This window comes from Perognathus longimembris, chromosome 3 (assembly GCF_023159225.1).
Source record: "Perognathus longimembris pacificus isolate PPM17 chromosome 3, ASM2315922v1, whole genome shotgun sequence".
NCBI classification, from domain to species: Eukaryota; Metazoa; Chordata; class Mammalia; order Rodentia; family Heteromyidae; genus Perognathus; species Perognathus longimembris.
This window is the reverse complement of record NC_063163.1, coordinates 99,991,944-100,005,551: the sequence shown is the minus strand read 5'-3', so window position 1 is coordinate 100,005,551 and position 13,608 is coordinate 99,991,944. Positions and strand designations below refer to the sequence as shown.

Sequence of the window (13,608 nt, the reverse complement as noted above, 5' to 3'; positions counted from 1 at the left end):
AATATCATTTTTGTGAACTTGTTCCAATAACAAAAACAACCTTTTAAAAAGGAAGAAGGGAAAACAGGCAATATGATAAATGGACTCCCTGACGGATGGCATGCCAGATGGATACTGTGGTGGGAGGCTCCAGTGAGATTTTGTTTTCAGAGGATTGTGGAAAAGCCTGAATGGCTTGTTTCCTGTAAGCAGGGGAAATACCATAAGCATGCAAAGCACATCTGGTGATGTCCTTTAGTTCTTGATGATGTCCTTGGGTTTTGTAGGTGTGGTATGCTGCATCCTATGCTGAGTTTGTGAACCAGAAAATTCATGACATTTCTGAGGAAGAAAGAAAAGGTGATTGGACTTTTATATTTTTTCGATGTGAATTCAACATTGTATATAGTACATCTTTATGTAACCTCTGATTTTTCCATCTTCATGTATTTTATGAGACATCCTAAAGTTTCTCAGAGCTATGCATCTCCATATAATTCTAGGATCCAATTTCAATGACATATTTACATTTCATTCATGGGATCTGGAAAATAGTATTTAATATAATGAAAACCTTCAAATATCAAATTAGAACCTTAGTGTCAGGATGTTTCCTATCTGGACCTAATCATCCGTGGGGACATAGCAAGACAGTACTGACTTTGTTTTTAATGTAAATGTGAATGATATGTAATCTGCATACTGAAAGATATGCACACACTAAATATAGAGCTTGATAAATTCTCACAGTGAACACACCTATGGAAATTGTGAAGTATAATTACTCTCCTAACTTCCAGTACCACATGAGTTGCTTGTTAGTGAACTATGCATAATAGAACGATACAGTAAATTCGCTTTTTGTGTCTGGTCGGCTTGTTCAACATCATTATGGTATTATGCTGTTTTTGTTGTTGTTGTTGTTATTGTTGGTTGTGGAACTTGAACTCTGGGCCTGGGCTCTTCAGCTCAAGGCTAGAGTTCTACCACTTGACCTACAGCACCACTTCCAGTTTTCTGGTGGTTAATTGGAGATAAGAGTCTTGCAGGCTTTCGTGCCTAGGCTGGCTTTGAACTGTGATCCTCAGATCTCAGCCTCGTGAGTAGCTAGGATTACAGGAGTGAGCCACCAGCACCCAACTTCAACATTATATTTTTGAAATACATACACATTGTATATAATTATACTTATATAATAGTATTATATGTAATATGATACATAATATATATAATTATAATTTGCTCATTCTCACTGCTCTTTGTTATTCTGTATGAATATATAACAATTCATTTATCAGTTTTACTGTAGATTTGGTGTTGTATAGTATGAAGTTTTTAATGGTAACTACCCCAAATTAGGTTAGATTTCACAGGTTAGGGCCTGGTCTTCCATAAGACTGTCCTTATTTCAGATAACAGCTAGAACTCTGTGCTTCTTAAGCCAGTCACACTTCTGACCAACTATCTACAGTTTAGGGGATTCCAAGTACCCCCTGAGATGATTCACAAACCTCTTTAACAAGAAAGTAATGCTAACAGTAGATAATGTCTACAATGAAATGGCAGTGCTAGAGAGAACAGGCAACTAGATATTGCTGATGCCTTGTCAATCATCAGCCATTATGATTTCTCTCCTGTGATTGTAGTTCTTCGAGAACAAGAGAAGAATTGGCCCTGCTATGAATGTAATCGTCGCTTTGTAAGCTCAGAGCAGTTGCAACAACACCTCAATTCTCATGATGAGAAACTAGATGTGTTTAGCAGGTATGTGTGAGGGGGGAAGGGCTCATGAGTTTGGTTCTTAAGGATTCTATGTATCTATAAACCAATGATTGTTTCTGTTTGTGTATATACATTTTTAAGTGTGTGTGTGTGTATGTGTGTGTGTGTATGTGTATGTAGACAGGTAATCAGGTACTTAGTTTGCCATAGAACTGCTAAAGGATATGTCTTACCTATCGTTTTCCTTCCCCTTCTTTATGTACTATTTATTCCTTTTCCAGTGTACCATCTCCTACCCATAATGGGAGATACTTTCACCTTAGTGAAATCTCCTGCAACTAGAGAGTATGGAATAGGAATTCTTGAGGTTTTAGGGCTGGGAATATGGCCTAGTGGCAACAGTGCTTGCCTCGTATACATGAAGCCCTAGGTTTGATTCCTCAGCACCACATATATAGAAAAGGCCAGAAATGGCGCTGTGGCTCAAGTGGCAGAGTGCTATCCTTGAGCAAAAAGAAGCCAGGGACAGTGCTCAGACCCTGAGTTCAAGCCCCAGGACTGGCCAAAAACAAACAAACCAACCAAAAAAACAACACCATGGAATAATGAGGTTTTGAATTCTAGAAATTCATTAAAAGAAATATATAATTATTTGGTGTTTAATAGGCATTTTATGGGACAGTTGAATTAGAATTTTGTTGTGACTTTCCAGAAGGTTATGGTAAAATGAGAAAGTTATTTGAATGTAGCCATGTTTCTTGAAAGGAATATGAACTGGGTGGACACTGGTGGCTCATGCCTATAATCCTAGCTACTCAGGAGGCTGAGATCTGAGCTGTGATTTGAAGCCAGCTCAGGAAGTAAAGTCCCCATGAGACTCTTACTTCCAATTGACCACTCAAAAACTGGAAGTGGCACTGTGGCTCAAGTGGTAGAGAGCTAGCCTTGAGTACAAAGAGACTCAGAGACAGCATCCAGGCCCTGAGTTCAAGCCCCACAACTGACAAAAAAAAAAGAGAGAAGGAAAGGAAGCAAGGAAAGAAGGAAGGAAGGAAGATGAGCTAAAGTCACTGGAAGAGAAAGAATGGAATCTAGAATCAGATGATGTTCTAGAAAAATACTACAGACTACATATTCTCTCCTTGTTTTGCATTTCTCACCTCCTTCCAGAAGCAAAATGTTGTTAGTGATTTGTTTTTATAACTTTTTTCTGAATAATTTTAATATATCTCTTTGCCTTGTAGAGAGGACAAAACTGAGAAATTCAGAAAGCTTTTATTAGCAAAACAATTATTTCCATTGGAGAAAAGAGCCAGGGAAAGTAAAGTGAGAGGAACTCAAAATCTGGGGTTAAAGACTATTTAAGGGAACAATTGTGGCATGTGATGTGATTATGACTAGTCATATACATAACTCAATCTCTTGTCCCCAGAACAAGAGGCAGAGGAAGGGGACGAGGCAAGAGGCGATTTGGCCCAGGTCGACGACCAGGGCGTCCTCCAAAATTTATCCGTTTGGAAATAACCAGCGAAAATGGGGAAAAGAGTGATGATGGGACCCAGGTACTGGGGGATGGGAAAGATCTTCTACCATACTTGTTCACAGGACCTCACTAGATTCAATACATACATACCCTCAAATTAAATACACATACCTCTGTCATATCATAGCTTTGCCACTTGTTAGCCAAAGTGTCGTTGGAAAATAGCAAAAAGAATGTATTTTCAATGAAAAGCTAACTTTACTGCCCTGAAGATTTGAAACTGACCAGAGATATTAGAGAGAGAATTTGTTTAATAAATTTAAGCCATTAAAATGATCCATATTCTAGAAGGGTTGTATACTGTTCTGGCTTGGTAGTCAGGAATATCTCATTGTTTGTGAATTCTGTGGTTATTTCTAAAATTAACTTTTCCAATGAGGAATATTTTTTTCTCAGCATCCTTGTGCTAGTTAAAAAATTTTTTTTAAAAAGCCACAAGCCAGGCTCATGTTTGTGGTGGTTCACACCTGTAATACTAGCTCCTCAGGAGGCTGAGATCTGAGGGTCATGGTTTGAAGCCAGCTAGGACAGGAAAGTCCATAAGACTCTCCTATCCTCCATTAGCCACCAGAAAAGTAAAAGTGTAGTCTTGACTCAAAGCGGTAGAGCCTTGACTAGAAAAGCTCAAGAACAGTGCCCAGGCCTTAGATGCAGGCCCTACAACCAACAGCAACAACAAAAAAAGCCACGAAGTGGATACTGGTTGCTCATGCCTATCATTCTAGCTACTTCAGAAGGCTGAGGTATGAGGATCTCAGTTTGAAGCCAGCTGGGACAAAAATGTAATCCAACCAATCACCAAAAGCTGGTAGTATAAGTGTGGCTCAAAGCTAAGGGATAGAATGCCTAGGCCCTGGGTTCAAGCTCCCAGTACTGGCAAAAGAAACAAAACACACACAAAAAAAACCCAAGACATCCAAAAACAAAAAGACAAAACCATAGCTGCACATAGTGATACAACTCTTAGTCCCAGCTAGTCCAGAGACTGAGCAGAAGGATAACATGAACCTAAGAGTTTGGAAGTAGCCTGGACAATACAATAAGACACTAAGTGTTTCAAAAAAAAAATCCACAATTGTAAATTTAAGCCTATAGTCCTACTATTGATCTCTATTTAGGTAGGGAACTAATTCCTGGTTATTGCAAATTTCAGGACTTGCTGCATTTTTCTGCGAAGGAACAGTTTGATGAAGCGGAACCAGCTACTCTGAATGGGTTAGATCAGCCAGAGCAGACCGCCATCCCAATACCTCAGCTGCCACAGGAAACCCCCGTGTCTCTGGAGCACGAACCAGAAACTCACACTCTGCATCTGCAGCCTCAGCACGAGGAGAGTGTGGCACCCACCCAGACCACTTTGACGGCTGATGACATGCGCAGGGCCAAACGCATCAGAGTAAGTGGGCAGGCGCCGTCCCTCTCCCCAGTGGGTCACCTTTCTCCTCTCTGCACTATTTTTGGTGCTTTGTGTCCCAGTCTGTTTACCATTCACTTTGAAATGTTGCATTGACCCGATCACACATTCAAGCTCATAATTCTGCAAACAAAGTCTTTACTATTTCTGAGTTTTTGTCCTGTGGCTGGCTGGCTGGCATGGCTGGTTTTAGATTCAATCAGTGTAGTATTAACATACAAAAGCCTGGATTTTGGAGTTCCTTAACTACAATATGTAAAATAGCATGTAATATCAAACTATAGTTTGATAGTTCTCCATATGCCTAAGTTTACAGAAGTAGAGAAATCTGTATGTTTCATTATAATATTTACCTTATTGTATTTTATTCATATTTGTTATATTTCATTTATTTATCATTTTTTATTTAATTACATTTTGTTTAATTATTTTATTTGTTTTGACTGGTGCTGCGAACTCAATCTAGGGCCTTGCACATGCATGCTAAGCAGGCACACTGACACTGAGCTATACGTTTAACCCTGTTTATTTGTATGCGTGTGTATTTATACTTATGCACGCACATACATAAGCAGCCTCTCTCTGCAAATGTCAGTCTGTGTACCTTTGTACAAATACATACACGCACACATGAGGCAAGCAACAATTTTTTTTTGTCAGTCCTGGAGCTTGAACTCAGGGACTGAGCACTGTCCCTGGCTTCTTTTTGCTCAAGGCTAGCACTCTGCCACTTGAGCCACAGTGCCATTTCTGACTTTTTTTTATATATGTGGTGCTGAGGAATCGAACCCAGGGCTTCATGTATATAAGGCAAGCACTAGGCCATATTCCCAGCCCATATATACATATACACACATATGCATACACACATGTACATACACACACACACTCATATACACACACACACATATATCCTCTTTTTTAGGTGCAGGGGATTGAACTCAGGGCTTTATGCATGCAAGTGCTCTACCACTGAGGTACATCCCCAGTTCTAGTTATTTATGTTCTTCTTTTCTTTTCTTTCTTTTTATTGGTTGTGTGGTTTGAATTCAGAGCCTGGGCACTGTTCCTGAGCCTCTTTGTGCCCAAGGCTTAAGTTCTACCACTTGAGCCACAGAGCCACTTCTGGTTTTTGAGTGGCTAATTGGAGATAAGACTTTTCTGCCTGGGCTGGTTTCAAACTGTGATCCTCAGATCTCAGCCTCCTGAGTAGCTAGGATTACAGACGTGAGCCACTGGCCACTGACTAATTATTTATATTCTTAATCAGGCTACTATCTGTCTAATTATAGCCCTCAAGTTAATTACAAGTAACTTAAGTTTAGTTATCTACAAGTTTCCTAGGTGGTGCTGGCAAGTGTCATCACTCAATCAATGCAGAGGGCCCTGTGTCCAAGTCGGCATGTCAGGAACAGTGCACACACCTGGGGAGAGTGAAGCTGTATGTTCAGGTGCAGGTCGAGGTCTCACTTCTGGGGCCTGTGTCTTGGCTGTAAATCTGCAGGGCTTCCTTTCATGACTTTCAATTCAGATGGCTCTTCCTCTTCTCTTTTTTTTTTTTGGGTGGAGGGCGGGCGTAGCAGTTGAGTCGAGTTAGGAACTCTAAGAAACACCTGTGGAAAACAATATGTTGTTTTAAGACATCAGTGATGACAAAAACTAAAGATATAAAACCCATGTTTGTGGTAACTGGTGATAAAAAGACTGACTCTGGACTGGTAGATAAGGGATAACTTGGATAACTTCCCAGGCTTTGCAGTTTCTAGATGGATGGGTGTTTTAACTTAGGGTTTTCTTTTTTGTTGTTGTTGTTTCTTTTGTTTTTATGTTTTATAGATACTAAATGACACCATATTCAGGGTGGGCTGGGGCAATAGGAACCACTACTCTTGCTTTGGGCAAGAGAAATTGGATCAGCTTTCTCTTTTGATTTTTTTATTTGTCTGTAGGCTAGAAGGGACCTTGAAAAATAGTATAGTCATGTCTTAATGTAAACAGACATTTAAACCTTCATCACCACATGACAGTTTTGAAGGGCTATAAGAACTCTGAGTTTAACCAGCCCTTACATGGATACTGTAATTGAAATACATGTAACTTTTTAATTGAAATAATTATAATTGGAATAATTAAAATACATGCAGTGTTTTCAATCTGTGTTCTTTCAAGGATATGTAAAAATAAACATAGGCCAGAAAGGCAAACAGCTGTGAACTATATCTTTCCATTCATGATTCTATTTTGTTTTCCAATCTGTGCTTTTAGTCTCTTGTCCAATTACTGCCTTTTCTGCTTTGGCCATCTACTATTTTACTAAGTCAGAGAAGTGCTGGATAGATTTAACTTTTACTTTGACAGAAAAAATAAAACTTGCCTGTGTATTGAAGCTGTGTGTGTTCAAGCAGACTAGTTGTTGGAATACTTTCATTCTTCTGAAGGAGGTAGGGTACTGGTTTCAGTACAAGATTACTTGTGTCAGAGTAAAACCACACATATGTGACATTTAGAGGCTAGTATTGGTTGAACTCTCTTGTTTGTTCCACTCACACATTCTAAAAAAGTAGGGCTCTGTATTTTTTTTCATCTTTTTTATCCAGAGTGGTAATGACCAACTGAAGGGAAATCTTCCAATCCAATTGGTAATGTAACTATTTTTCTCTCCTCTAATGCTGCCTGCTCAGTTGGAGCTGCAGGTAGGTTTGTTTCCTGTGTTTCACATAACAGAATGCCATTTAAGTGTTTTCCTGACTTGCTGTTCTTTGCAACCTGTACTTAGAAAATCCTGGTAGAAAGCACAATTTGGTTGTTCCAATAAATGCAAATTAATTTGAAAGTAGATTAATGAATAAATTGTAGGCTGCAGGTTCCTCCTCTACTAAAGGGTAGGAGGAAATGATCTTGAAGGTCCCTTCCAGCTCTGAAATAATTTGTATGACTTTGAGATGGTACTGAGTTCTAACTATGTATTAGAACACTTTTTACGCTCTGTCTTTAGGAGTTTGTAGTATAAATAAGGTAATTTACATTTGTATGTTAAATGTAAAAGTAGCTAGGAACTTGGAAGAGTGAAAAGCTAAAGAAAGATGGAGGAGGTAGTGAAGGGAGAATAGGGAGAGAGTCCTAGGCACAGGAATGTACTTGCGGTGGCTATGGAACAATGCAAACCTTGACTTAACCCTAGTGGGGATGCCAAGGGAAGGGTGGTGGAAAGTCGCTTTGAAAAAAATTGTTTCCTCACTGGGTGTCAGTGGCTCATGCCTATAATCCTAGCTACTTAGGTGGCTGTAGTCAGAGAATTTCAGTTCAAAGCCAGACTGGGCAGGAAAGTCTGTAAGATTCTCATCTTCAGCTAATAAGCAAAAAAAAAAAAAGCAACAACAAAAAACTGGAAGTGGAAATGTAACTGAAGTGGTAGAGTGCTACCCTTGAGAGGAAAAAAGGTAAGGGACAGAAGTTCCTAGGCCCTGAAGTTCAAGCCCCAGTAACAGTACAAAACCAAAATCAACCAAACAACAACAATGGAAAAACTCAAACCAACTGACACTTATTTGATCCCTTTTAGTCTCAGTATCAAAATAGTATGAAAATTGATCAAACTTCAGGAACAGAATCTTTTCTCAAATCAGTACCATGTTAAGTCACAGAACTTGGAAACGATCCTATTGGGGCATCCTCACAACACTGATTACCAAACAATTTGGTGTAGTTGACTAACTGGAGCTCAGGGGTCAGCAGGCCTATGGTGTGTCTGTGTGTTCCTCATTAGCCATGATTTCTTCCTGAAAGTACTCTGTCCTACAGAAGCTGCCGTAGAGCTGAACTGGCTTGCAAGTGGGTCAAGAGGCAGGAACAGTTCCAGAGAGCTTTTACTGTCTGGTAATATGAGTGTCATTAGCACACAGAAGTGTACTCTAGTTCTTGAGTACTCTGGGCTCCATGTAAATTAAAGGGGGTGATAGGATTCGTCATTAGAACGGAGGAAGTGGAGCCAGGTGGCTGCTTAGTTTCAATCCAGTGTCTGAAGGTACTCTGGCTAATCTGAAATGACAGAAGACTGATTAGCATAATGGTTCCCAAACAAAGCCAAGTTCTACACTGGGCACCCTGGAGGAATGGAATCTTCAGGGAAGCCATCATCAAAAATGATTGACCCTTGGGGCCTGGGAATATAACCTAATGGTAAAGTGCTCGCTTCATATATGTGAAGCCCTGGTTCAATTCCTCAGCACCACTTATATAGAAAAAAGCCGGAAGTGGCGCTGTGGCTCAAGAGGTAGAGTGCTGGCCTTGAGCAAAGAGAAGCCAGGGACAGTGCTCAGGCCCTGAGTCCACGCCCCAGAACTGGCAACAAAAACAAAACAAAACAAATGGTTGACCCTGTCCTTGGAAACTTAACCAAAGTTGGAAAGAGGCTGTGGCTCTTACATGGCAGACAGACTCTGAACCTTGAATCTTTGTGGAAGCTCAAAAGAGCATCCGCTTATTTGTCTTCTTCCCATGTAGCTTTGGATGTAGACAGAAATCGGAAGAGCCTTTATGTAAAATAAGTATGTGCTTAGATAAAGGAAAAAGATGAGGGGGCCACTAAACTTTATGAGGAAGTGAAAGCCAACTCAAGTGGATTGGAAAAGAGATCTGTTCTTAAATATCTTTGTAGAAAAATCCTAGAAATAATTTTGTGAATTTCATTTCAAATATATCTTCTATTTTTATTAATTTTCAAACTTCAGACATTTGTTATGAGCTAAGCAATCATTAAAGGATATAATTAAAAAAGAGAATCAAATAAGATGCCTCCTCTCAGATTCCCCAGTTAGAAAGACAGCAAAATTACTGTTTACCTACTCAAGGTAAATGAGAACTGTCTTAAAATATCTCTCCTAGCTCTGGCAGAGGAGCCCTGAGAAGGTAATTTTCTGTTATAAAAAATTGATTGCGTTAGAAATTTCAGTAAATGAAAAATTAAGCATCTTTCCTACTCTCCCCCAAATGAGGTTCACATTAAATTTCACTTAGATGTTGCCTTCGATAAGTAATTGTTGTTCACTATACTTGATCACTGCAAAAATAATGCACCAAGATCCCTGTAAATCTTCCCTTCACTCTTCCTCTATAGCTACCGACAAGCCCAGTCACAAGTTTGTCAGTACTGGGGTTTGAATCAGGTCCCTGTGCTTGCTAGGTAGATGCTCTGCCAACTGAGCCACTCTGCCATCCCAGTCACAGGTTTTTGAGAGAATTTCCCCTCCCATGACTGTCATCTAGAGCTTCCTTTCAATGTGTGGAAGAATTTGTGGATAAACATTATTGAAAACTATTGATTCTGTCTTCTCCGTGTGAAAGATGGTTCTGGGATCAGCTCTCATGGAGAGTGAGTTGCTTTTCCCGAAGTCCTGATGGATTTGCCCTGAACATCCATCTTCTCTTTTCCCAGTCACAATTGCACGAAAAGAAAAGACAGCTAATTGTCCTTGGCAGTGTAATCTATGACTGAAAAAAAAAAGAGCAAAATTGACCTGTCTAGACAGGAAGTAAACAGTAAGCTTAACTGTTAGCATGGCATTGTAGAACTAACTGGCTACTGAATAGGAAGTGATGAGATGTGTATATATTCTCTTTATGGTGTATGCTAATTGTCATATTTTATATCCAAACATATGCACATAAATCTCATTTCTTCATTTCATTTTGAAATCTTTTCCTTATATTGAGATCTATAATTCACATAGTATAAAAATCCCTCTGTTAAAGGGGGTACAGCCATCAACACTGTCTAATCCCAGAACATTTTCCTTACCTGCCAATGAAAATCTGTTGCCATTTCTGCCTCTACTTTCATCAATCTTCAGATTCTCTTCTCTCTCTCTCTCTCTCTCTCTCTCTCTCTCTCTCTCACACACACACACACACACACACACACACGTTTTTGGGGGGTGCTGGTACTGGAGCTTGAGCTCAGGTCCCTAAAATCTTGTCTTTTTCACTCAAGGCTAGCACTCTATCACTTGAGCCACACCTCCAGTTGGGGCATTTTACTGGTGTACTGGAGATAATTGTCTCATGGACTTTTATGCCTGGGTTAGCTTCCAACTGCAATCCTCAGATCTTAGCCTCCTAAGTAGATAAGACTATAGGAGTGAGCTACCAGCTCTCAAATTCTCTTTATCAAGAACTTTAGGACATAATATTTGGGATAATGTATTCTATCCTTATTCATACATGTACAACCTACTCTAAGTCTTCTCTTCCAAATTAACAAATGTTATCATTCTGAGACTTGTTTCTTATGCAATTCTTTAATTAAATTTTTTTTCTTAGTGATATTAGAAATTGAGCCCAGGATCTCATGCATGCTAGGCAAATAAGCTACATGTCCAGCCCACAAATGTCCTGTTAGAAATTCTTATTGAATGTGACTTCAGTCCTTCCAAAAGGGAACACATACACAGTCATAACGTAAAGCAAAATGTAGTAATAATCTTTGAAAGATAAACTTCTTTGGGCATGGCTTCCATTTTCAGCATTTTTACCCAGAAAGTCTTCTCTCTTCCCTTTGTGTCCTGGCGTTTGGCATCTGTGATTACAAGAATCCCCTTCTCTTCCCCTACGGATGTGTGATCCACTCGCATTCTCAGTTTCCTCACGACATGATCCTATTTCTGTGTGTCTTTCAGAATGCAGCTCTTCAGCATCTGTTTATTCGGAAGTCCTTCCGGCCTTTTAAATGTTTGCAGTGTGGGAAGGCCTTCCGGGAAAAGGACAAACTGGACCAACACTTGCGCTTCCATGGGCGGGAGGGTAACTGCCCATTGACCTGTGATCTCTGTAACAAGGGCTTCATCAGCAGCACTTCTCTGGAGAGCCACATGAAGCTCCATTCAGACCAGAAGACTTACTCTTGCATTTTTTGCCCAGAATCCTTTGATCGCCTTGATTTGTTGAAAGATCATGTGGCCATTCATATCAATGATGGCTATTTCACCTGCCCAACTTGTAAGAAACGGTTCCCAGATTTCATCCAGGTGAGTGCCCACTAACCAAGATCCTTGTCTACTTCCTTCTTTCACTAAAAGAAACTTCGATTTTTGGAAAGTTGAGACTGCCTACGGCCTACATTTCCATTTCTTCAAACTACTTTTGACAGTCTTATGACCCATAATTGTTCAGGTCAGACATTGGCATTTAAATATCTAAGCTATATTTCAAGTAATAAACATTCAGGTGTGGTTATATTTTTTTTGAAGCCTGCCTTAATCCTTGTCAATATTACTGCTCATAAAATATGACATAGAACCTGTAGGGAGCAAACTCCCATTCCTGGGCTATAAACATCTCCCTGGTTTCCTGTCTAGTATTACTAAGGTCACACATTTTGGAAGGAAGCAAGAGAAAGGTGGTGTATCTGCTTCCCTGGTAGTATATTCTTTGTTAGAGCAAAATGGGTCAAGATAATTTCCATAATATCCATGATTTCATTGATAATATTTTATTTGCTAGTCAGTGAATTATAAAATCTCAATATCTCACAAAAGTACTGTTTTTTTTTAAAAGCTACCAAAGCAAAAAGTATAATAGATTTAATCATAGTATTGCTAGTATTGAAAGTCTTGAGAATTTCATCACTTCACATAGTTAGATTCTGCTAAGGCAGAATTTGATGGCAAAGAATTGTCAAATAGTGGAGCCAAAATGCTTCATAGTGCTTTTCTTTCCTCTCTCTCTCTTTCTTTTTATTTTTTTCTTATGCCAATTCTGGGGCTTGAACTCAGGCCCTGAGCACTGTCCCTGACTTCTTTTTGCTCAAGGCTAGTACCCTACCACTTGAGCCACAGCACCACTTCCAGCCTTTTCTGTTTATATGGTGCTGAGGAATCGAACCCAGGGCTTCATGCATGCTAGGCAAGCACTCTACCCAAACCACATTCCCAGCCCTCTTTCCTTCTTTTTCTTGATATTTTCCTCCCTCTTTCTGTCCTTCTCTCCTTCCCTCTCTCTCTTTTTTCCTTCCTTCCTTCCTTCCTTCCTTCCTTCCTTCCTTCCCTCCCTCCCTCCCTTCCTCCCTCCCTCCTTCCTTCCTTCCTTCCTTCCTTCCTTCCTTCCTTCCTTCCTTCCTTCCTTCTTTCCTGTGCTGGGGATGGAACCCTAACACATATTGGAGGCTAGTTACATGCTGTACTAGGCTATATTCTGTCCCTACAGTTCTTTTTAATTTAATATGTATACCTAAGAGTGCTCAAAAGATACTTGTGTGTATTACATATATAAGTATATATATTATGTATACATATGCATGTATGTACATGTGTTATGTATAATATGTATATATGATAAATACCATATATCATATGATATATTTTTTGGTCTGCTAGGAATTGAACATAGGATAAAGCTATAGTCTCTTACTCTTTTATTATCTAAAAGCAAAGAGAATATGTCCCAAACCAAGGAGAATTAATACTTGTATTGTAATCATAAATGGGTAATGTTTCCTGTGTCCTCTAATTCATATTTTTAATTCTTCAAACTTAATTTTTTCCTTCTAGTGTTGGGATGAACCTGGGTCTCATGCTTGCTAGGTAATTGCTCTACAACAAAGCCCTATATCCCCAATCCCAGAGTGATTTTATAGGAAGATATAAAAAGAAAATTTTTTTCTTGTACATAATTTTTAGCAAGATTTATTGAAGCCCCAAACAATTCTGCTTTTAGCCTTAAAACAAACAGAAAGGCAATGAAAATTGGACACCAAGTGATCAGGGTATTGACTGAGCAAACATTTTTCTTTCTTTCTTTTTTTTTTTTTTTTTTTTGCCAGTCCTGGGGCTTGAACTCAGGGCCTTAGCACTGTCCCTGGCTTCTTTTTTGCTCAGGCCAGCACTTTACCACTTGAGCCACAGAGCCATGTCTGGCTTTTTCTGTATATGTGGTGCTGAGGAATCAAATTCAGAGC

The 13,608-nt window shown here is 39.4% G+C and overlaps 1 protein-coding gene across 5 annotated transcripts in view; it reads left to right on the top strand.

The window, feature by feature from the left end:
- The window catches only part of Prdm10 (PR/SET domain 10), a 94,927-nt gene that overhangs the window by 58,305 nt on the left and 23,014 nt on the right, over nucleotides 1-13,608 (top strand). For all 5 annotated transcript variants that reach the window (XM_048343608.1, XM_048343607.1, XM_048343610.1 and 2 more), the window contains 5 exons: nucleotides 267-339; nucleotides 1,626-1,743; nucleotides 3,134-3,263; nucleotides 4,398-4,640; nucleotides 11,333-11,680. In XM_048343608.1, coding sequence (XP_048199565.1) covers nucleotides 267-339; nucleotides 1,626-1,743; nucleotides 3,134-3,263; nucleotides 4,398-4,640; nucleotides 11,333-11,680 — 912 coding nt within the window. The remainder of the gene's footprint in view (nucleotides 1-266; nucleotides 340-1,625; nucleotides 1,744-3,133; nucleotides 3,264-4,397; nucleotides 4,641-11,332; nucleotides 11,681-13,608) is intronic.